The sequence below is a fragment of the Lipotes vexillifer genome, unplaced genomic scaffold (assembly GCF_000442215.2).
Source record: "Lipotes vexillifer unplaced genomic scaffold, Lipotes_vexillifer_v1.1 scaffold78, whole genome shotgun sequence".
Taxonomy (NCBI): Eukaryota; Metazoa; Chordata; class Mammalia; order Artiodactyla; family Lipotidae; genus Lipotes; species Lipotes vexillifer.
The window spans coordinates 767,282-793,261 of NW_006783110.1; the positions used below are offsets into that span (position 1 = coordinate 767,282).

The 25,980-nt window shown below is 35.2% G+C and overlaps 1 protein-coding gene across 1 annotated transcript in view; it reads left to right on the forward strand.

Moving 5' to 3' along the window:
• Window positions 1-21,169, forward strand: part of DTWD2 (DTW motif tRNA-uridine aminocarboxypropyltransferase 2) — a 112,312-nt gene extending 91,143 nt beyond the window's left edge. The window contains exons 5-6 of the mRNA XM_007455841.1: window positions 14,721-14,849; window positions 20,411-21,169. Of these exons, the coding sequence (XP_007455903.1) occupies window positions 14,721-14,849; window positions 20,411-20,581 (300 nt within the window). The 3' untranslated portion in view covers window positions 20,582-21,169. The remainder of the gene's footprint in view (window positions 1-14,720; window positions 14,850-20,410) is intronic.
• The last annotated feature ends 4,811 nt before the right edge of the window (window positions 21,170-25,980 follow it).

A 25,980-nucleotide genomic window follows, 5' to 3' on the forward strand; every position in this document is an offset into this window, starting at 1 on the left:
AGAGGGTTCCCTTTTCTACACACCCTCTCCAGCATTTATTGCTTGTAGATTTTTTGATAATGGCCATTCTGACTGGTGTGAGGTGATAACTCATTGTAGTTTTGATTTGCATTTCTCTAATGATTAGTGATGTTGAGCATCCTTTCATGTGTTTGTTGACAATTTGTATATCTTCTTGGAGAAATGTCTATTTAGGTCTTCTGCCCATTTTTGGATGGGGTTTTTTGTTTTTTTGATATGAGCTGCATGAGCTGCTTGTATATTTTGGAGATTAATCCTTTGTCAGTTGCTTCATTTGCAAATATTTTCTCCCATTCTGAGGTTGTCTTTTGGTCTTGTTTATGGTTTCCTTTGCTGTGCAAAAGCTTTTATGTTTCATTAGGTCCCATTTGTTTATTTTTGTTTTTATTTCCATTTCTCTAGGAGGTGGGTCAAAAAGGATCTTGCTGTGATTTATGTCATAGAGTGTTCTGCCTATGTTTTCCTCTAAGAGTTTGATAGTGTCTGGCCTTACATTTAGGTCTTTAACCCATTTTGAGTTTATTTTTCTGTATGGTGTTACGGAATGTTCTAATTTCATTCTTTTACATGTAGCTGTCTAGTTTTCCCAGCACCACTTGTTGAAGAGGCTGTCTTTTCTCCATTGTATATTCTTGCCTCCTTTGTCAAAGATAAGGTGATATATGTGCATGGGCTTACCTCTGGGCTTTCTCTCCTGTTCCATTGATCTATATTTCTGTTTTTGTGCCAGTACCATACTGTCTTGATTACTGTAGCTTTGTAGTATAGTCTGAAGTCAGGGAGCCTGATTCCTCCAGCTCCATTTTTCTTTCTCAAGATTGCTTTGGCGCTTTGGGGTCTTTTGTGTTTCCGTACAAATTGTGAAATTTTTTGTTCTAGTTCTGTGAAAAATGCTATCGGTAGTTTGATAGGGGTTGCATTGAATCTGTAGATTGCTTTGGGTAGTAGAGTCATTTTCACAATGTTGATTCTTCTAATCTAAGAACATGGTATATCTCTCCAACTGTTTGTATCATCTTTAATTTCTTTCATCAGCGTCTTACAGTTTTCTGCATACAGGTCTTTTGTCTCCTTAGGTAGGTTTATTCCTAGGTATTTTATTCTTTCTGTTGCAATGGTAAATGGGAGTGTTTTCTTGATTTCACTTTCAGACTTTTCATCATTAGTATATAGGAATGCCAGAGATTTCTGTGCATTAATTTTGTATCCTGCTACTTTACCAAATTCATTGATTAGCTCTAGTAGTTTTCTGGTAGCATCTTTAGGATTCTCTATGTACAGTATCATGTCATCTGCAAACAGTGACAGCTTTACTTCTTCTTTTCCGATTTGGATTCTTTTTATTTCTTTTTCTTCTCTGATTGCTGTGGCTAACACTTCCAAAACTGTTGAATAATAGTGGTGAGAGTGGGCAACCTTGTCTTTTCCTGATCTTAGTGAAAATGCTTTCAGTTTTTCACCATTGAGGACGATGTTGACTGTGGGTTTGCCATATATGGCCTTTATTATATTGAAGTAAGTTCCCTCTGTGCCTACTTTTGGGAGGGTTTTTTTTTATCATAAATGGGTGTTGAGTTTTCTCAAAAGCTTTTTCTGCATTTATTGAGATTATCATATGGTTTTTACCCTTCAGTTTGTTAATAGGGTGTATCACATTGATTGATTTGCATATATTGAAGAATCCTTTCATTCCTAGGATAAACCCTACTTGATCATGGTGTATGATCCTTTTAATGTGCTGTTGGATTCTGTTTGCTTGTATTTTGTTGAGGATTTTTGCATCTGTGTTTATCAGTGATATTGGCCTGTAGTTTTCTTTCTTTGTGGCATCTTTGGTTTTGGTATCAGGGTGATGGCAGCCTCATAGAATGAGTTTGGGAGTGTTCCTCCCTCTGCTATACTTTGGAAGAGTTTGAGAAGGATGAATGTTACCTCTTCTCTAAATGTTTGATAGAATTCTCCTGTGAAGCCATCTGGTCCTGGGCTTTTGTTTGTTGGAAGATTTTTAGTCACAGTTTCAATTTCTCTGCTTGTGATTGGTCTGTTTATATTTTCTATTTCTTCTTGGTTCAGTCTCAGAAACTTGTGCTTTTCTAAGGCTTTGTCCATTTCTTCCAGGTTGTCCATTTTATTGGCATATAGTTGCTTCTAATAATCTCTCATGATCCTTTCTATTTCTGCAGTATCAGTTGTTACTTCTCCTTTTTCATTTCTAATTTGATTGATTTGAGTCTTCTCCCTTTTTTTCTTGATGAGTCTGGCTAATGGTTTATCAATTTTGTTTTTCTTCTCAAAGAACCAGCTTTCAGTTTTATTGATCTTTGCTTCAATAAGCAATCATTTCCTTCATTTGTTTTTCATTTATTTCTGATCTGATCTTTATGATTTCTCCCGTTCTGCTAACTTTGGGGTGTTTTTGTTCTTCTTTCTCTAATTGCTTTAGGTGTAAGGGTTGTTTATTTTATATGTTTCTTGTTTCTTGAGGTAGGATTGTATTTCTATGAACTTCCCTCTTAGATCTGCTTTTGCTGCATCCCATAGGTTTTGGGTCACCGTGTTTTCCTTGTCATTTGTTTCTAGGTACTTTTTGATTTCCTCTTTGATTTCTTCAGTGTTCTCTTGGCTATTTAGATGTGTATTGTTTAGCCTCCATGTGTTTGTATTGTTTACACATTTTTTCCTGTAATTGATATCTAGTCTCATAGTGTTGTGGTTGGAGAAGAAACTTGGTACAGTTTCAGTTTTCTTAAGTTTACCAAGGCTTGAGTTGTGACCCAAGTTATGATATATCCTGGAGAATGTTCCATGAGCACTTGAGGAGAGAGTGTATTCTGTTGTTTTTGGATGGCATATCTTATAAATATCAATTAAGTCCATCTTGTTTAATGTATCATTTAAAGCTTGTGTTTCCTTATTTATTTTCATTTTCGATGATCTGTCCATTGGATGAAAGTGGGGTGTTAAAGTCCCCTACTATGATTGTGTTACTGTTGATTTCCCCTTTTATGGCTGTTAGCATTTACCTTATGTATTGAGGTGCTCCTATATTGGGTGCATAAATATTTACACTTGTTATATCTTCTTCTTAGATTGATCCCTTGATCATTATATAGTGTCCATCTTTCTTCTGATTTCCATTTGCATGGAATATCTTTATCCATCCCCTCACTTTCAGTCTGTATTGGGTCTCTTGTTGGTCTGAATTGGGTCTCTTGTTGACAGCATATATACAGGTCTTGTTTTTGTATCCATTCAGCCAGTCTGTGTCTTTTGGTTGTAGTGTTTAATCCATTTACATTTAAGGTAGTTATCAATATATATGTTCCTGTTACCATTTTCTTAATTGTTTTGGGTTTGTTGTTGTAGGTCTTTTCCTTCTCTCATGTTTCCTGCCTAGAGAAGTTCTGTTAGCATTTGTTGTAGAGCTGGTTTGGTGGTGCTGAATTGTCTTAGCTTTTGCTTGTCTGTAAAGGTTTTAATTTCTTTGTCGAATCTGAATGAGATCCTTGCTGGGTAGAGTAATCTTGGTTGTAGGTTTTCCCTTTCATAACTGTAAATGTGTCCTGCCACTCCCTTCTGGCTTGCAGAATTTCTGTTGAAAGTTCAGCTGTTAACTTTATGGGGATTCCCTTGTACGTGATTTGTTGTTTTTCCCATGCTGCTTTTAATATTTTTTCTTTGCATTTAATTTTTGATAGTTTGATTCGTATGTGTCTTGGTGTGTTTCCCCTTGAATTTATCCTGTATGGGACTCTCTGTGCTTCTTGGACTTGATTGACTATTTCTCTTCCCATATTAGGGAAGTTTTCAACTATAATCTCTTCACATATTTTCTCAGTCCCTTTTTCTTTCTCTTCTTCTTCTGGGACCTTTATAGTTCGAATGTTGGTGGGTTTAATGTTGCCCCAGAGGTCTCTGAGACTGTCCTCAATTCTTTTCATCCTTTTTTCTTTATTCTGCTCTGCAGTAGTTATTTCCATTATTTTATCTTGCAGGTCACTTATCCATTCTTCTGCCTCAGTTATTCTGCTATTGATTCCTTCTAGAGAATTTTTAATTTCATTTATTGTGTTGTTCATCATTGTTTTTTTTCTTTTTAGTTCTTTTAGATCCTTTTTAAGCATTTCTCCATTGTATTTCGAAGATTTTGGATCATTTTTACTGTCATTACTCTGAATTCTTTTTCAGGTAGACTGCCTATTTCCTCTTCATTTGTTTGGCCTGGTGCATTTTTACCTTGCTCTTTCATCTGCTGTGTGTTTCACTGTCTTCTCACTTTGCTTAACTTACTGTGTTTGGGTCTCCTTTACGCAGACTGCATGTTCATAGTTCCCATTGTTTTTCGTGTCTGCCTCCAATGGGTAAGGTTGGTTCAGTGGGTTGTTTAGGCTTCCTGCTAGAGAGGAGTGGTGCCTGTGTTCTGGTGGATGAGGCTGGATCTTCTCTTTCTGGTGTGCAGGTCCACGTCTGGTGGTGTGTTTTGGGGTGTCTGTCACCTCATGATGATTTTAGGCAGCCTCTCTTCTAATCGGTGGGGTTGTGTTCCTCTCTTGCTAGTTGTTTGCATAGGGTGTCCAGCACTGTAGCTTGATGGTTGTTGAGTGGAGCTGGTCTCAGCATTGAGATGGAGATCTCTGGGAGAGCTTTCGCTGTTTGATGTTACGTCGGCCCCAGAGGTCTCTGGTTGACCAGTGTCCCGAACTCAGCTCTCCCACCTCAGAGGCTCAGCCCTGACACCTGTCCAGAGCACCAAGACCCTGTCAGCCACTCGGCTGCTAGTGTTGGAGAGTCTCTTGTGGAGGTGGGTGGTGGCTGTGGCTCACTGTGGAGACTAGGACACTGGCAGCAGAAGTTCTGCAAAGTACTTCTTGGCATGAGCCTTTCCAGAGTCCACCATTAGCCCCACCGAAGAGCCCATGCCAGTGTTTTGATTAACCATCTAATAGAATTTTCATTTAAATCATTTGAAAAGTGAATGATAAGCTTTGGGGAAATTACGTTTTAATTTGAAATCAGAATCTTTTCCTACTGAATAGAAAAGAAATTCCTGTAATTTTTAAAGAATTCTTTACCTTTTATTCTTTTCCCATATTACTTTTACTCTTCATTTCAGTTATCAGTATTTCATCCCCTTTTTTGGGTGGTAATTTTTCAGCCTTATTTGTGTCACTAAAAACTAATTCACTTATCAAATTCAGTATCTGACGTTTATGCACATATTCTTCGTGCTACAAAGTTGACAGAATTATGTTGTATTTCTGAGGGGAATATATTATGTCATTAATGGCTATTATGCAGGGTACTTTATGTTGTCCAAATTGTGTTTGAATGGATTTATTTAAGAAAAGCCAATTCACTTTTTGGATTTCACTAGCTCTATTAAATAGTCTAAGAAAATAATTAACAGACATGGAGGCATCATGCATGATTTCAAACTGTACTACAAAGCTGTAGTAATCAAAATAATATTGTGCTGGCACAAAAACAGACACATAGATCAAAGGAACAGAATAGACAAACCAGAAATAAACCCACACTTATATGGTCAATTAATCTATGACAAAGGGAGCAAAAATATACAATGCGGGTAAAGACAAACTCTTCAGTAAGTGATTTTGGCAAAACTGGACAGCTATGAGCAAAAGAACGAAACTTAAGCCACTGTCTTACACCATATATAAAAAATAAAATCAAGTGGATTAAAGTCAAAATGTAGGACCTGAAACCATAAAACTCCTAAAAGAAAGCATAGGCAGTATGCTCTTTGACATAGGTCTCAACAATATATTTTGGATCTGTCTCCTTAAGCAAGAGCAACAAAGGCAAAAGTAAACAAGTGGGACTACATCAAACTGAAAACCTTTTGCATAGTGAAGATAACTATCAACTGAATGAAAAGGCCCCTCACTGAATGGGAGAAGACATTTTCAAATGACAAGTTCAGTAAGGGGTTAATACACAAAATAGGTTAAAAAAAACTCATACAACTCAATATCAAAAAACCCAAACAGTTTAATTTAAAAATGGGCAGAGGACATGAATAGATATTTTTTCAAAGAAGACGTACAAATAACTAACAGGCACATGAAAAGATGCTCAACTTCTCTAGTCATCAGGGAAATGCAATCCAAACCAAAATGAAATAATTACCTCACACCTTTCAGAGTGGCTCTTATCAAGAAGACAAGTAATAAAAAGCATTGGCAAGCATGTGGAGAAAAGGGAACCCGGGTACAATGTTGATAGTAATGTACATTGGTACGGATGCTATGGAAAACAAAAAATTAAAAAATGGAACTGCCATATGGCCCAGCAATTTCACTTCTGGGTATTTAACTGAAAACAACAAAAGCACTAATTAAAAAAGATATATGCATACCAGTGTTCATTGTAACATTATTTACAATAGCCAAGATATGGAAGCAACCTTATTGTCTGTGAAAAGATGAATGGATAAAGAATATGTGGTATATATACACAATGGAATATTACTTAACCATAAAAAGAACAAAATCTTGCCATTTGTGACAAAATGGATGGACCTAGAGGGTATTATGCTAAGTGAAATAAGACAGAGAAAGACCAATACTGTGTGATATCACTTTTTAATTTTTATTTTCGGCCACTCTGTGTGGCTTGCGGGATCTTAGTTCCCCAAGCAGGGATTGAACCCGGGCCATGGCAGTGCAAGTGCTGAGTCCTAACCACTGGACCACCAGGGAATTCCCCTGTGTGAATCTAAAAAAACACAACAAACCTAATAAAACAGAAACAGATAGATACAGAGAACTAACTGGTGATTGCCAGAGGGGAGGTGGATAAAGGGATGGGCAAAATAAGTGAAGAAGATTAAGAGGTACAAACTTCCAGCTATGAAATAACAAAGTTATGGAGATATAATGTACAACATAGGGAATATTGTCAATAATATTGTAATAACTTTGTATGGTGACAGATGTTAACTATCCTTATCCTGGTGATCATTTTGGTGTAAAACGATCAAAGGTAAAAAAAGGTATAAAAATATCAGATCACTATGTTGTACACCTGAAACTATTTAACATTGTAAGTTAATTATACTTCAATTAAAAAAATTGTGATATTCTGCAACTCATAATTTCTTATCATTTAAGTATTCTGTACTCCATATTCTTCAAAGGAACATAGCAACCTATTATTAGCCAATTCTTTTTTATGTCCGTCTGCCAGTTTTACTGTCATAAAATCAATTAAACATTACAGATAAGTTACACATGTGCAGAGGTAGAAGAAGATGAGAAAATGTACTGAAAATATTAGGCAGATAAAAGAGTCATGCAAGGTCATTCAAGAAATGAAAAAATTTCATTTTAAAAGTATTTTCAAAAATCATTATAAATTCTTGGTCTGTCTCTTCTGTTACATAGTGTTGTTTGGGAATGTTTTAAAGAAATATCAAAGATTTAGATACAAGATTCAGTACTTTGGGAATTATTGCACATTTTAATGATGCTTAGATCATGTACTTAAAGGGCAAAAGAGTAAAAAATGAATATTTTCCTTGTATATAAATTATATCTTTAATGAAAATATTTCTGCCTTTTTCAGGATTCTTACTGTTAGGAATATTTTATTTATCTGGCAATGTAACTTGTTCTCTGTTATTCAGTGAAACTCTTTTCTGGTTCTTTCTCCTGCTTCTAAGACTGCTTTTTCTCTACCTGTTCAATAGCTTTTCTTCTTCCATCCTGTAAAATTTGACATTCTTCTGGCTTTAAGTTTTATCTTATCCCACACTCTTGGTCAGGCTACTCATCTGGCTTTATTGTGATAAAGCCGAGTTGCTTCACACTTATTCATTAGATTGTGAAGAAAGCATTGTAAATCATCACTAGCACTATCCTGGTTAACATCAGTAGCATCAGAACCACCCTCATCAACATCTTTGCCTGTATTGCCTGCTTACTGTATGGCAGGCATTGCTGAGCACTTCACATATATTATCATCTTAAAGCACAATCATTCTTTAAGGTTGTTAATGTTTTAGGCTCTGAGAGTTTAAATCTTGTTTGAGGTCATACTACTATTATGTAGAGTTAAATTTAAATAAGTCTAATTTCCTTTCTTATGATTTTAGTTGCTGTGCTTTTCTGTCTCCCAATTCATGCACATTATTATAATTCAAGGTTATAGAAGAGTGTTGTCAATAAAGTAAAAGAGTGTACAATTTAACTCAGTAAATTTTAAAATAAAAATTTTATGTGACAAATTGAACTTATGAAGTAATTGTATAATGTGTGCTTTATTTCACACCTAGGCTAATTTATGATTTATTTTCCAATAGCTGTTTATAAAGCCATGACAGCTTTTGAAATGAGTAGAAATGATAATTGTTAAATGAAATTTATCTTTGGTGAGAAAATGTTTCACTAGCAAGACATTATAAAATTGGTTATTACTTAGGTGAGACTAGTAAATCAATTTCTAATATCCTAGATCAGTTTCTGTTCTAAGTTTCCTAATAAAGGATATAAATTGATGTAAGCCCAGTATGAATAAATGCATACATGTAGACATGCTAGGTTCATAAGACATGCTTAGTTTGGACAATTTCAATTTCAGGAGATATCACAAAAGTTAGTTTCTATAGCATTATTCAACAGAGACTCGTCTCCATTAAGTATTGCTGAGAAAAATAACAGCAGAAAGTAATGCCAAGACGTGTAATCTATAGTCACATTCTTCTTTCTGGCTTGTTTAATGGTGTAATGTTTTGTTAATTTACTGAAATCACTCTGAAGTTATTGTAGGCAATAATGTTTTTTTTTTTTAATTTTTTGGTTGCATTGGGTCTTCGTTGCTGCGTGTGGTCTTTCTCTAGTTGCAGCGAGTGGGGGCTACTCTGTTGCGGTGTGCGGGCTTCTCATTGCGGTGGCTTCTCTTGTGCAGCACGGGCTCTAGGTGCACAGGCTTCAGTAGTTGTGGCACGTGGGCTCAGAAGTTGTGGTTTGCGGGCTCCAGAGCACAGGCTCAGTAGTTGTGGCACACGGACTTAGTTGCTCCGCGGCATGTGGGATCTTCCTGGACCAGGGCTCGAACCCGTGTCCTCTGCATTGGCAGGCAGATTCTTAACCACTGCGCCACCAGGGATGGTAGCCAATAATCTTAAGGAATTTTTGTTTTCATGCCTCTATTCTTCTTTTTTTTAAAGAGGAAGCTTAAAAACTCAGATAAAACTTTTTTTATTTAAGAGAAATTATTATATTTCAATATTATTTTAAACTTTAATTCTGTCATTCTAAACTTTTTAAAAGAATAATTATGCCTGAAAACGTGGAGATTACTATTTGACTTATAAAGATAACTTCCAATTCTGTGATCTCATGAATCTATGTGTTTTTACTTTCCTTCTCTAGATATTTCCATACCCATGGTTCTCAGTGCCTTCAGATATGCAGTACTTGGAATTATGTGAAAAACAGTGGTAGATTAAATATTTTTATTAGTAGGAAAAAACACTAGTCAAAATATTTGATTAAATATGTCACTCAACAGAATTTTAATTTTGTATCATTATTTAGATTTGCTTAAATTTGAAATTTGTAAGTGCTTAATTTTTAGGCTTTTGAATTGTATGTTTGCATTTTTAACATCAAAGTTTTTGTGTGTAGGAAAAGCAACGTGTAACTTTAATTATCATTTTAATGTGTAAGAAAGTACTAAATTTTAAACCCAATGTGTTCTACAAGTTGTTTGGTAATTTTGGAATTGGGCTTTACCATAGAAACTGTTATGAAATGAAGTTTCTCGGGTCAACTCAGAAAAAAAAAATTTAAACAATAATGTGTTTTGGAAGTAGCACAATATTATCATTTTATCTATAACTAATGCCTCCTTTAACCTTATTTTTATCAAATTTTCTGAGTTTCAACATTAATCCTGGAATCTTAACTTTCTGTAAAAACTTTACAGGCTTCATAGTGTGGTAGGATGGGAGCAAGACATAGATATTGATATTTGTGAGAAACTTTCATTCTTGAGAAGACTCCTCCCCCTTTATCATTTTTTTTTTACACTGTGTTCATAAGAACCCTAAAATTATTCCCTCAGCCTTGCTTTCCAGCAGAATAGCTTTGTTTTATTTGTTTAATATGTTGGGATTTGCCTAAGAATTCATCCATTTAATTATTAGCCTAGTTATGAAGAGCTCAGGCTCTCAAAGAAGACTATAAATTCATTTATCTGCTTTACCGTGATTGATTTTGGAAGCTTGGGTAAGTTACTTCACCTCTCTGTACTTTGGTTTCCTCATCTGTAAAATGGAGATAATAGTACTTACTTCATAGGTTCTTTGCGAGAATTAATTGAGACAATATATGTACATTTTCTAGAATAGCACTTACTGTCCAAGTGCATGAGACTTTGCATATAAGTGGTTAAGTCTCTGTTCAAACTGGCAACTGTCTGATGCCAAAGCTGGACTCTTATCACTATTAGATTATAGGGTTGAACTAAACCGAGGAAATTAAAGGAATGAAGTGGATTGAGGGATTGGGGCTAGAAGAAAAGATTTAGTACCTCTCCTCAAAGGGCACCTCATAAGCTCAGATACTGATTCTTGTTTATGAAAGATCATAGAAAAAAGCGTGCTTCAGAAAGGAGAGTTTTTATGTGTGTCTTCCACTGGTAAGGAATTCAGAATGTTAGTAAAAAGAAGTTTATTTTAGCTTGTTCTAGACTAGGGTTGTTTCAGAAAGCCTGCAAAATAGATTGATTTTCCTAGAAACCTTCAAGGAAGCTGATCAACTGATTAGAATGTCTTGTGACTCTTAATAATTAAGTGAGGAGCACAGTAGTTTTATGTAATAATGAAACTTGTCTTAAAAGAGCCTGAGGGGCTTCCCTGGTGGCTCAGTGGTTGAGAGTCCGCCTGCCGATGCAGGGGGCGCGGGTTCATGTCCCGGTCCGGGAGGATCCCACGTGCCGCAGAGTGGCTGGGCCCGTGGGCCATGGCCGCTGAGCCTGCGCATCTGGAGCCTGTGCTCCACAACGGGAGAGGTCTTTTTTAGTTTATTTTTCTTGACAAAAGAATTAACTATATTATAGTAAATTATTTTAAAGACATATGTTATGCAAACATAAGCCATGGCATGTTAATCCTTTGGATATTTTTTTGAGTCCAAAAAGTAAACCATGGAACATGCTATGACTTCCACACTATTAATGACACAAATCACAAAAATAGCTAAAGGTCTATCTAGGAAGGAGACACTTGAAAAAACCTTTTTTTTTTTTGCGGTATGTGGGCCTCTCACTGTTGTGGCCTCTCCCCTTGCGGAGCACAGGCTCTGGACGCGGAGGCTCAGAGGCCATGGCCCACGGGCCCAGCCGCTCCGCGGCATGCGGGATCTTCCTGGACCGGGGCACGAACCCGTGTCCCCTGCATCGGCAGGCAGACTTCCAACCACTGCGCCACCTGGGAAACCCTGAGAAAACCCTTTTAAAAGGCATCTGAACAGTAATCATAGCTGTCAAACCGTTATGTGGTATTCTTATATATTAAATATATATTTAATATTTAATGGAAGAAAATAAAGGAAGGCATTAACAACAAAAGAATTTTAAGGAATTCAAATTTTAGCCAATCCAGAGAATCAGTGCAAAAGGTCTGAAGCTCAGTCTAGAAGTAAAATTTCGATGAGAGTTGGCTGTTTCTAAAATGGGAATTATATTATAGGCTTACAACCTATACCAGTAGAATTCTAAACCAACCAATGATACTCCTGTTCCTAAAGAAGTCACATTAAGAGCACTCAGACAACTTCTACCCATGGAGAACCAACTTCCAAGAAGATCAAAATTATTGAAGCATTCTTTGCATCAGCATGGCTTCCAAAAATTGGAAATGAAGATTGTATATAATAATTATACATAATATATTAATAATAATGATATATAATTAATGTAGCATTAAAATTACATATACATTATATGATCTTGGGATTGATCACTAAAAAATAGGTTTTAATACCATCAGGTCCAGCTATCTGATTTTTATCAAGTGAGCAGGAACTGAGAAACTAAATGACTGAAATTAAGTGATTAATTATTGTCAACTTTGATATAATAATATTGGTCTTTCAATAGTTCCTCTTTCTACATACCATACTTTCATCATATGTTAATTTTTTTCATTTCTTATATAATAGTTAATTTTGCCTTGGATTTTCTTGAACATTTATTCATGAAGATGAGGCAGTTTCTGAAAAATTATTATGATGCTTGTGACTTCTCATGAAGATGGATCAACAGGGTTTCTTTTTAGTCTTGCTCATTTACTCACTGAATTAAGTGTGTGGTGAAGGTGATATGGCACGTAAGCATAAAAGGAGGTGCCGTGAGATCACATTAGCATGCTTTAATAACATGTATCCTAATAATATGACAGATCTTAGTTATATATACTCATTTAATAGATCCAGTTACTAGATAACTCCCAGAGAGATGATTTGTGAAGGATATTCTGAAGTCTTTTAACAAATGATATATTTCAGATTGTTTTCATACAGCCATGTGAGCCACAGTAAGAAATAAAACACCCTCCTGAAATAACAAATTTCTTTTAAAAATCAAATTAACTCCAATAAACAAAATCCACCATGAATTTTGCATGTTTTCCAAAGGTTTTGTTTTAATCAGATGCTTGTTATAAATTCCTCCAGTGATGACTTGGAATTAAGTATTGAAAGCAGTAGTTGTCTGTACTCTGTTCTACTAGTTGAACTGATGAAATATCAAAGCTTTTAGTAATTGCAGTTAATCAACATCATGAATTATTCTTACAGTTATTTAAACATAGGCTTTCTTTTATCATTATACATGTTTCTCAACCATTTTCTTCCATCTCTTTCTCTCCCTGCATCTATTTTTCATCTTGTCCATTGGTAGAAATGCAGAGTAATTTTAATATGATATCTAAAATATAATTAGTCAAATATGCTTTAAAGAATATATTCCAAAATCATATATAGGGCAATACATTCTATAGTGAATCTTTTATGATGCCCACTTTGTTTCCCTCTCTCTCTCCCTTCCCCTTCCCCCCTCATCTCTTTTTGAGGAAGGAAAGGAAACAAGTTGTAGAGGATAATTTTTTGAACAAAAAGCAATCAGAGTGGAAAAACCATATTTCCCATCACATATCCTTAAATGTGATTTTGATCAGAGTGTGGGCTTTATGAGTGTAAGATTACTTGAGTTTCATTTAATTAAAGTAGGAATCAAAGGGCCAAAACATTCAGTTTTCTATTGCCTTTCTCATATCTGACTCTATCTCAGCTAAAATATTATCTCGATGGAAAAAAGTATCTGTAGTATGCTACTTTTATCTAAAGAGAGGATATATGTGTGTGTGTGTGTGTGTGTGTTGGTATGTGTGTGTATCTCTGTGTGTTTATATAGATTTACACCCACACAGACATATGCTTATCAGTTTAAGAAATAATGGAAGAATAAACCAGAAAATAAAAAATCCCATTCATCAATTCTCCAAAGTGATTAAACCATTTTCACTCCCACTTCAATGTATGAGAGTTTCATTTACTCTATCCTCATTTGGTGGTGTTAGTCTTTTCGATTTTAACTGTTCTAATGAGTGAAATGTTATCTCCTTGTGATTTTATTTTATTTTTATTTATTTATTTTTGCCTGTGTTGGGTCTTCATTGCTGCACACGGGCTTTCTCTAGTTGCAGTGAGCAGGGGCTACTCTTCATTGCGGTGTGAGGGCTTCTCATTGCGGTGGCTTCTCTTGTTGCAGAGCATGAGCTCTAGGTGCACGGGCTTCAGTAGCTGTGGCTCACGGGCTCTAGATCGCAGGCTCAGTAGTTGTGGCGCATGGGCTTAGTTGCTCTGCGGCATGTGGGATCTTCCCGGACCAGGGCTCGAACCCATGTCCCCTGCATTGGCAGGTGGATTCTCAACCACTGTGCCACCAGGGAAGCCCCTCATCGTGATTTTAATTTACATTAAATCATGTTGAGCCCTTTTACATGTACCTATTTGCTACTTGTATATCTTCTTTTGTGAAGTGTCTATTCACTCTTTTGCCACTGGGAGGGGGTTATTAGTCTTTTTATTTTTGATTTGTAGGAATTTGTATATATTTTGAATACATTTTCTTTGTCAGATGTGTAACCTCTTGCTTCTATTTAACAAAACAATAATAAAAGGATATTATGTATAGAAGATATTGATACATTTAATATTTATAAACTGGCAATTTTGGAAGGAAATTAGAGTAATTAGTATTTAAAATACAGACCTTAGGGGCTTCCCTGGTGGCGCAGTGGTTGAGAGTCCACCTGCCGATGCAGGGGACATGGGTTTGTGCCCCGGTTCGGGAAGATCCCACATGCCGCGGAGTGGCTGGGCCCTGAGCGTCCGGAGATCAGGCTGAGGCTGAGCTCAGCTCAGGCTGAGCCTGAGCGTCCGGAGCCTGTGCTCCGCAATGGGAGAGGCCACAACAGTGAGAGGCCCGCGTACCGCAAAAAATAAAATAAAAAACAGACCTTATAGTTTTAAACTTAAAAGAAAAATTACATTCTATATACATTACATTACATCTATATATACATATACATATACATCTATATACATATACATTACATCTATATAAATTACATTCTATATACATTACATTCATTCTATTTTTTATTTCAGGTGCAATTAAAAACCAGCATTTCTAGTCAGTATGTAATTCGGGCACAACCAACTAATAGGTGCCTTTCTACACTGGAGTGTGCAGCTGTTGCTCTTTCTATCTTGGAGAAAAATAATTACATACAAGAGGTATGTCTTTGGAAAGTTATATAGTTTTTGAAAGTAGGAGTTTGTTTAGATTTTTATCTAGAAAATTTAAAAATGCATAACTTGTTAAATTTTTAACTTAAGTGACAAGTAGACTGTATCTGTGATAGAAATTTGTGCACTCTTATAACCTTCCTTTCCCCTCTGGTGTTTTTCTGTTAGTTTAACGTTCCAGATTGCATTATTTAAATATTCATTCTAAGCTGTGCAAACAGCATTTGTAATATGCTAAATCGTTTTTAAGTAGCATAACATTAAATATAGTTTTTTGGGCTAGATATGTCTTTCAGTAGTCTGTATTTCTGTTTTAGTCTTTTGTGTTCTCTTGTACTAGACTTTTTTCTTTTTATTTAAAAGAACATTTTACAGCAAGATTTTTTTCATTGGTGCTTTTATTTGAGGAGATATACCAACTTCCTGTTTATCTTATTAACCTTGCTTAGGGTATAAAAAGATATAATTTTTTTTGAGAAAAAGCCTACAGAATATGAAAAGGTTATAACCTGCAATCAACATTTTATTTAATTTCCATGAAAGCCTGATGATTTCATATATAATTCATAATGATTAGTAAATAATAATGTTTCAGTGAGCTCACCAACATCTTAACCTTTTAGAACATGTAAGAAACTTTACATTTATGACAAGAGAAAAAAATAGCAAACTAAATGGAGTTTTATAACTCCCTCTTCTAACACACACACACACACACACACACACACACACACACACACACGCACAAAGTATCCTCTTTCCTGCCTTCTTTCTTTCTCATTATACACCATGGTTTCTATTATAAAAGTGTGCCTTAGCCATGAGGGAAATTCCAATAATGGATAAAAGCTTAGGTCAGAGTAACTGGATAAGTGGATTAGTTACCAAGAAAAAGAACAAAAGACCTCCAAAGCAAGGGGAGTTAAAGAATGCCAGAAGAAGCATTGAATTGCCCTTTTCCTCTCCCCTACCCTAAGCCATGGTATGTGTCAGAGTTGGAGACTTTCTTCTTTTGAAAGAAGTAGGCTTTCATGAGTAGGCTATTTTTGTGTCTGTCTGTGTAAGTAGACTTAGTTTTGGGTCTAGGCAATTTCTCTTTCTCTCTTTTGAGGGAAAAAATGCGTGAGGTATCCTAAATCCTTCCTCCAAATGACCAGGGAGTGTTCTCAGACTTTTTTTTTCTCCCCTCTGACTTTAGCACCTACTCCCATGTACCTTCCATCAATATAACACTTAATATACCCCTATACTTGTCTCTCTGTTTTGTTTATTAACCATCATCTGTGTATGTTCTTCAGCAGAAAACAACATTATTTTTAGGTGTCTTAAAGGACAGATGGAACCCAGGGCTGTTGTTTAAGCTTGCTTTCTGTACAGTCTCTGTATTTTCCTTTTTGTTGATGTAAAATCCTAGGATCAGCCAACATCAGACATAGGCCTCATTAAAAGTTTAAATCTTGAGGGAAAAATATAATGGTCTTTGGCTATAAATTTAAAATTTCTTTCCTCTTCTTCTTTTGGTTTATAAAAAGAATCTTCTATGGGTTTATATTTATTATTCCCACAATTGGAATTGGATCTTTACTGCATTCCTAAACAGAAGCTTTAATGTTGGTAACGGTGGTGTTTTAGTAGTAGTAGTTATAGTATAATAGGGCTAGGGTTTGGCATAGGGTTTGTACTGCTACTACTACTACAAATGCTGCTACTGCTCCCCCCTTTCCAGCTTTATAAGATATATTATTCTGGTATTAATTAATGTAGTGTCACAGCAGGAAACCTGTCTTATGTTTTTAGTATAATATCTTACAACAGGCAAAGTTTAAGAGGCAGAGGATATAAGGATCTATCATCTCTTCAGCTTTTGGAGCTTTTATTTTTTTCTGTGGATCAAGTTGAACATAAAATCCCAAAGCAAAAGTGGGGTCCTAGAGTTCTCATTCTTTTTGCTTTGGTCACCAGGAGTGGTTATACTGTAGTGACCAGGAGTAGAAGAAAGATGTTTGATAATCAGACATGTGATTTGGGAGGTGCTGATAAGATGGTTGCAGGAACATGAGCAGAAAAAAAGCATATGAAACATCCCAAGTTGCTTATTACATCTGGCAAACAATTAGCTTTCTTAGTGGGGGAACACCAAGTCCAGCTTGTTTAAATCTAGCTACAATAAAAAAATTAGTACATTCTTCTGAACATCTGCTCTGAAATAGGTGTTTTCTTTCCTTCCTGGGGAGGAAAGCTATAACATGCCTTTTCCCCCCAATAACCTTTTATTAGGGCATCCTAATAAAACCTTAAGATGATGGGGAGAGTAGTAGTTTTTCAGCTGGCTTCATTCTGTAGAGGTAGGGCTCCTCAAAATAAAGAACTTGGCATAGAATGGCCTTCTTAGTCTGTTGATTCATTCTCTTCCTTTATTCTTTTTTTTTTTTTTTTTTTTTTTTGCGGTATGCGGGCCTCTCACTGTTGTGGCCTCTCCTGTTGCAGAGCACAGGCTCCGGACGCGCAGGCTCAGCGGCCATGGCTCACGGGCCCAGCCGCTCCGCGGCATGTGGGATCTTCCCAGACCGGGGCACGAACCCGTGTCCCCTGCATCGGCAGGCGGACTCTCAACCACTGCGCCACCAGGGAAGCCCTCTTCCTTTATTCTTGAGCAGTTTTCAGTCACTTGGAGGTAGCATGATATGAGTTTTGAAGCAAGTTTGAGTTAAAACTTTATCACTTATCATCAGCAGTTTTTGCCAGAAGGCAATTCATGTAATCTCTTTGTGTTTGTTTTCTTATCTGCGATATACAAAAAATAGTTACCTCATAATATTGTTATGAGAATCGAATGGGATAATGTATGTTAATTGCCTGACACCGGGCTCTCAATAAGAGTTCATCTTTTTGCCTTTCCTCGCCTCTGATTCTTGTCTATTGATTGGCAGAAAAATTGAACTGAAAGTTGGTGATTTTCATTTTGCCATTATAATATGTACCAGGGTTACTCATACCTTGGAAGCCTTATGAACTTTTGTAACTAGACGTGGCAAAGCTTTGTGCTGTAACCTAAATGTCTTAGCTCTACTTATCACCAGTAGTTGTTAATAACGGTCTTTTTAAACTGTCACGTTGCATTTATAGACATAGAGGATTTACAAAACACTGATTTTCCCACAAATAAACTTTTAGAAACTAATTTTGTAAGTAGAGGATTTTCTTTGTTCTTCTGAACCAGTAAACCTCTCATATAGCTTCACATTGCCCCAGATATAATGTTATGAATGTAGAGAGAAACTATTATCAATCAAGTTATATGCTAAGCACTTTAAATGTATCATGCGTGCACCATAATAATAACCTTATAAGGTGGACCTAATATTCCTCACTTTACAGATGATGAAAACGAGGCAAAGAGAGGTTATTTAACTTATCTGGGAACACATAGCTAGTAAGTGATTCCATCAGTCACTTAAAACCCCAAAATCAGAATGGCATAACACACTGTCTGTACAGTGGGATTGCCAGGGGGACCACTGCTAATTATAGTCACTTAGGGATCCAGACTGATGGATGCACCATCTAGACACATCACTCTACTTTTATTAAGGAAGGAATAAAGAGAGGTGGGGAATCATACACTACTTTTAAAGCATCTGCCCAGAGGTGACACACATTATTTGTGCTCACATTTCATTAACCAAGTCAAGTTATATGGCCATGCCTAACTTCAGAGGGGCTAGAAAATGCAGTCTGATCATGTATCATGAAAGAGGACTGATGTATTTGTGAACAACCCTAGTGACTACCACAGATCTATCTCCAAAATTCATTGTCTTAGCTACTCAGAAAATTGATAGAATCTTATCTTCAGGAAGTAAAAGTTGAAGGCCCTTAATCATAGGAGTATTAATGCTCTTCTGTCTATGAAGAATCTAATAAATGTCATAAAATAGCAATTGTCTCAGTCTGTATATGGTCCAAGGTATGTTTCCTAGGTATGTTTCAGGATTCAATCACTTCCTTATGTTGACTCTGTAAAGTAATTATAGTCATTACTATATTTCTTCTCTTGTTTGAAGAATTGAAGATACAAAAAGAAATTATGAGGACATACCTAAGAGACTCTCTACAATAATGTCAGGCAGAGCTTTTCCAAGATGTTTGTCTTTTTCTTACTGGTGTGTCTCAGGAGTTACATTTAGTTGCATGTAACAGAGCCCTTACTGCAGAGGTTGAGCCATATATGAGTTTATTTTTCTCCTGTAATAAGAAATGCTGAAGTTAGTGTTCTATGGCTGGGGATGCAGCTGAAGAGGACATCAGAGACCCAGATTTCTTCTGTCTTTCTGTCCATCATTGTATGTATTTGGCTTTAATTTCCATGTTTATTGTCCTGTAGTCACATAGTGGTCATCCCACATGTGGCAATCACGTTCCAGGCAAGAAGAAAAGGCAAAAGCCTATGCCTGCCAGGTCTGTCCCAACCCAAGGCCTTCCACTTACATCTTGTTGGATAAACTGTCATTAGTCAATGTAGTATTACTAGCTGGACACATTGCCACCTTGAATAAAATTTTAGATTTTTTTTAATAAGGAGGAAAAGAATGGATATGGAGAGCAACTACCAGTGACTGCCACATATTTGCAAGAGTTCATTGTAAATTAAAGCTGTTAAGCCCTTTGCTGCCACTTCTTTTGTATATGTGGGGGAATACATTTTCACATAGACATTGTGAAGTTTTTGTAGTTAAATCTATCTTTGTTTCTTTTATTTTCTTTTTAAACAATCTGCACCATCAAGTTTGTTATTTAAAAGTGTTAGATCAGGGAACTCAGACCCAGGGAAAGACTCTGACTCAAATATGTTTAAAACACTAGCTTAATGTTTTCTTTTTTTTCCTAATTTTTGAATTTGAATAACTTTAAGAAGGACATATGCTCAGTTGTTTAACAACCTCCACCATTCTGTGTTACCTTATAGGTCCACCTAGGTCACATGTTTATGTTATATGTCTGGCCCTATAGGTATTTGAGTTCAGACAGGTATGTATACCGTTACAGTTATTTCAAATGCACCCACACCTGGTTATCTAACTTGTATGTGGGCCATGGAGTAGTGTGAGAGAATTAGTAAACTTACCCATTGCTGCCATCATCCATTTGTTAGCAAGTAGCGGGAAGCTTGTGTTAGTCTGTGATTGAAACTGAATTAGCTAATTTGTACCTAAATGTCTCTTTTAGTCTGCTGTTACAGATTAGTTATTATAATGGCAACAATTTTTGTAGTGTTTGAATATATTAAAGTATAAAACTAAATTTAGACTTTATCACCTATATGGAAAATTAGTATTTGTGTCTTACTGGAATTCCTTAGTGGTATGTAAGGTATGAATTTAAATGAATTATTTATTTAGAAGTTATCATGTATTTGAGTGCCTATTGCTTTTCATAGTTAAAAGCTAATAATAAAATAATAATCCCTGTTTCTAAAGAAAAAATTTAGATAGAATATCATGATTTGTCACACTTTTTTTAGTATCTTTCTTTTTTTTTTATCTTAACAGACTTTGCTTCGCCCTCTTCAAGCTTTATGCTCTTTCCAGCTTCAGCATGGTGCTCAAATTCGCCTCAGCAAGGAACACCTTCTGAAAAATGGATTATATCCTAAGCCGATGCCAAAGAACAAACGCAAACTCAGGAAAATGGAACTATTAATGAACAGCATTAAAATTTAGTATAGTTGTTCTTATGGTGCTAGTTTTGTTGTCTTCAGCTGACAATAACAAGTTAACTTTTTATACATTTTAAGTCTGTGGGTTTTTGTCTAAAGAATGAGAGTTACATACTAAACTTATCCAGAAGAAGAAAGTAATCCAAATAGCCAAAAACCAAACAAACAAAATTCAGTGATTCAGTGAAAAGCAAGATTTTGTACTGTATTTGTTTTTAAAATGTGCCTCTAATACATTTTTTCAAGTCAGTAATTTGAAATGTGATTAGTTGTTGAGCTGGGTTAGAAGTACTTATTAATAAAAGGGAATGGAAGGAAATTGATGTGCCTGACTGGTTCAGTATTGTTTCTGTTAGTGTTTATAGATAATTAGGTGTAGACCTATAATAGAGGATATGTACCTCAAGTTGCCATCTTGCACATGAACTTTATAGTTTGAAATAAGTAACAAAAGAAAATAATAATCAAGTAATTTAGGTTGAATTTATTTATTTCATACATAAGTATTCTTTAGGGACTAAACTTGAATTCAGCCAATGTGATTTAAGTGTGCGATTAATTGCCCATATTTTTAAAGTTAAAGTTTAATTAGAAAAAGTATATTTACTGTCTAACATTATTTTCAGGTGTACAACATAATGATTTGGTATTTGTATACATTGCAAAATGATCACTACAATAAGTCTAGTTAAAATCTGTCATCTTACATAATTAGAACAAATGTTTTTCTTGTGATGAGAAGTTTTAAGATATACTCCCTTAGCAACTTTAAAATATACAATACAGTATTACTAACTATAGTCACCATGCTGTATATTACATTCCCATGACTTACTTGTTTAAAAACGGCCCTTTTGACCCTCTTCACCCATTTCACTCCCACCCTCACCTCCACCCCTGCCTCTGGTAAATAGCAGTCTGTTTTCTTTATCTTAGAGCTTGTCTGTCTATAAGCTTTTTTTTTTTTTTTTTCCAGATTCCATATTTAAGTGATACCATTTCTTTGTCCGACTTACTTCACTTAGCATAATGCCCTAAAGGTCCATCCGTGTTGTTGCAAATGGCAAGATTTCATTATTTTTTTATGGATGAATAATACTCCTTTATATATATATATATATATATATATATATATAATGTGTTTGTGCATGCATGTGTGTATTACATTTTTTAAATGGCAAGATTTCATTATTTTTTTATGGATGAATAATACTCCTTTATATATATATATATATATATATATATATATAATGTGCTTGTGCATGCATGTGTGTATCACATTTTCTTTATCCATTCATCCATTGATGGGATGCTTAGGTTGTTTCCATATCTTGTCTGTTGTAAATAATGCTGTAATGAACATGGTGGTGCAGATATCTTTTCGAGTTAGTGTTTTCTTTGGGTAAATACCCAGAAGTGGAGTCACTGGATCATATGGTAATTCTATTTTCAATTTTTGAGGAACCTCCATGCTGCCTTCCATAGTGGCTGCATCAATTTATATTCCCACCAGCAATGCACAAGGGTTTCCTTTTCTCCACATCCTTGCCAGCATTTGTTATTTATTGTCTTTTTGATGACAGCCATTCTGACAGGTGTGAGGTGGTGACTCATTTTGGTTTTGATTTGCATTTCCCTGATGAATAGTGATGCTGAGCATCTTCTCATGTACCTGTTGGCCATCTATATGTCTTCTTTGGAAAAATGTCTATTCAAATCCTCTGCCCATTTTTAAATTGGATTGTTTGTTTTTTTGATATTTAATTGTAATAGTTCTTTATATATTTTGGATAGTAACCCCTTATTAGATACATGATTTGCAAATATCTTCTCTCATTAAGTAGGATGCTTTTTCATTTTGTTGATGGTTTCCTTTGCTGTGCAGAAGTTCTTCAGTTTGATGTACTCCCACTTGTTTATTTTTGATTTTATTGCCTGACTTTGCTTCTGGTGTCAGATTCAAAAAAGCATTGCCAAGACCTATGTCATAGAGCTTACTGCTTATGTTTTCTTCTGGGAGTTTTACGGTTTTAGGTCTTACGTTTTAGTTCTTAAATCCATTTTGAGTTGATCTTTTTGTATGGTGTAAGATAGTGGTCCTGTTTCCTTCTTTTGCATGTGGCTACATGTGGCTGTTCAGTTTTCCCAACATCATTTATTGAAGAGACTGTGTTTTCTCCATTGTATATTCTTGCCTCCTTTGTGGTAGATTACTTGACCATATAAGTGTGGATTTGTTTCTTGGCTATCTGTTTGTTTCATTGATCTATGTGTCTGTTTTTGTGCTAGTACCATACTGTTTGATTACTGTAGCTTTGTAATATAGTTTGAAATCAGGAAGCATGATACCTCCAGCTTTGTTCTTTCTCAAGATTGCTTTGGCTGTTCATGGTTTTTTTTGGTTTCATACACATTTTAGGATTATTTGTTCTATTTCTGTGAAAAATGCTATTGGAATTTTGATAGATATAGCATTGAATCTGTAGATTGCCTTTGATAGAGCCCTGATTTTTAAAGAGGTGCATGTAATTTTGAAATAGCACACATTTTCATTTGTATGCAATCTGGATAAGTTTAGATTTCTCAGTATTCATTGAACAAGTTTATTGACTGTGATAAACTACGTAGATTGAAGTTTTCATATGGAAATAACTGTAGAATATAAGACAGCTATAATTTTGAGAACAAATATAAATATTTTTATTGGACAAAAACTTTCCATTTGAGAGAATAAATTTTTCCCATTCCCTTGGGAAAATATTTAAGGAGATTTCTATATAGAAAAGAGACATACATGTAGTATATATTTATATCTAACATATCTACTGCAGTTATGTACACATTTCAGCAAGAAGAAGGGACTTTGTTTTTTTCTTTATTTATGACTTCTAGAGTTTCCTGTATGTAGTTTTAAATTGTAAGGAAAAACTAAACATTAGATTTAAAAGTAAGCTTTATACACACACACACACATTTAATTTTTTCTAGTATACAGAGCTCTTTTAGTCACTTACTCTCTTTAAGCAGTTTTAAATACATTTTAAAAACTATTATTAATATTTTTAGTTACTAAAATTTTTCAAAATGTGTAGTATTATGTGAGGATTTAATCTGGTTTTTAAAAGTTGTTACTTTTTAAATTATATTAGTTGACTTTTTTTTTTTTTTTTTAACATCTTTATTGGGGTATAATTGCTTTACAATGGTGTGTTAGTTTCTGCTTTATAACAGAGTGAGTCAGTTATACATATATATATGTTCCCATATCTCTCCAGATGCTTTGTATCTGGTTGAGTTGCCTGGATTAATTCTAGGTTTTGTGGATTTGTAGCTGTAGAGTATACGTATAGGCTTTACATGTATACTCTACACTTTTCAGTTATACATATATATATGTTCCCATATCTCTTCAGATGCTTTGTATCTGGTTGAGTTGCCTGGATTAATTCTAGGTTTTGTGGATTTGTAGCTGTAGAGTATACGTATAGGCTTTACATGTATACTCTACACTTTGATATGGGGTAGATTGTTTTGTAAATTGTTATTTAAACCATGTAACTCAGAGAGTATTCCTTTATACGTAAGGTGACCATGTGTTTAGTCAGCCTTTTGTGGTGTGTTAAAAAAAAAATCACTGTGTAATGAGTGATGTTATTTTGAGAATTGTATGCACATGTGAGTATAAAGGGTTGAGAACTACAGTATATGAAACAAGTCGCAGTGCTTGGAAACTTTCTATAGCTTGGATTATAAGATTTCTCATGTGGAACATGAGAGTTACGTTAAGAAAAATTATTTTCCTCCACTTTAAGACTCCAAGCCAACTTTTCTTAGCTGTGACCATTACAGTGTTAGGGTCTTCTCCCTAAGATTTTGGAAGGAGCAAGTTCCTCACCACCACCACTGTTAGTGAATTATGTAGAAGAGCACTTCTGTATAGCTTTCTTCATCACATATCCCCATTTATTGCCCTAAATTGCCTGTTTAAAAATGTGTTTATGCTAATAGAGAATCCTTTCCGTTGAATGATACTGAATTTCAGGAAGGTAAGTTGTTGATCATGGATACAACTTCATTGGTGTAGAAGTAAATGTTATTGATGCTCTAAGTAAAACATTAGCTTTGACTTAGTGAACTCAAAAGTTTTATATAACTGGATTTTTGCTATGTAGATTTATTCCTTAAAAATAGGTTTGAGTGGGGCTTCTCTGGTGGCGCAGTGGTTGAGAGTCCGCCTGCCGATGCAGGGGACATGGGTTCCTGCCCCGGTCTGGGAAGATCCCACATGCTGTGGAGCGGCTAGGCCCGTGAGCCATGGCCGCTGAGCCTGCTCATCCAGAGCCTGTGCTCCGCAACGGGAGAGGCCACAACAGTGAGAGGCCCGCGTACTGCAAAAAAAAAAAAAAAAAAGTAGGTTTGAGTGGATATTTCTATAGATAAGTAAACTGTGTTTTAGATGTAATGAAACTTTGCATCTAATTCTGTCCCATAGCATAGAATAAATCACTGCCCCTTAATTTTTCTGATCTAAATTTTTATTTACTGGCTTTGCTTAGCATGTTCTCCCTCTTTTCTCTTTTTTTCAGCTTTATGGAGGTGTCATTGACAAATAAAATTTTAAGATATTTAAAGTGTACAACATGATGATTTGATATACATTGTGAAAGGTTTCTTCCCTATGAAGTAATTAACACATCCATCACCTCACATATTTACTTTTTTTTTGGTGATAACATTTAAGTTCTCTTAGCAAATTTCAGTTATACAATTCAGTGTTAATCAACAATAGTCACCACATCCTCCCTCCTTTCTTTTCACACTTGCTTCTTCTTTCCTAGGCTCTTCCTCTCCCTCTCTCATTCCCCTCATTGTCCTCTATCCTTTTCTACTATCCTTAGCCTGTGTGCTAGTTTGTAGAAAATTTTTTTTACAAATTATTCATGTATTCTTACATAAGTATTTTTCTTTGCAAAAGATCCTGTAGTGGTCTTAATAGATTATAATTTTATATTTAAAATTTGTACAGGAAATCAGTGCTCCATGACTTACTCTGTGCAGATGACTTGGTTCCTTTAGTCTATTTAAAAAAACATATTAGACAAACAAGTAATTGTTTATTAGTCTTTAATAATTGTTCACTTGAACTAACAACATAAGTTCTTTAAAGAAAATTTTTAGCGTAAGGAATTATAAAAACTGAAACAGATGGCCTTTGAATAAGAAATTATAATTTACTGTTATTGATATTTAAAAGTATATTAAGGAATTAAGGCATTAAAACATTTTAGAAAGTACAACTGCCTCAAGATGATTTTCACAGATGTACTCTTCATTGATTTTGTATGCTAAAAGCATTTATCCATTTCTGTCTCTAAATATGTTATTTGCAAGGTAAAAAATCTC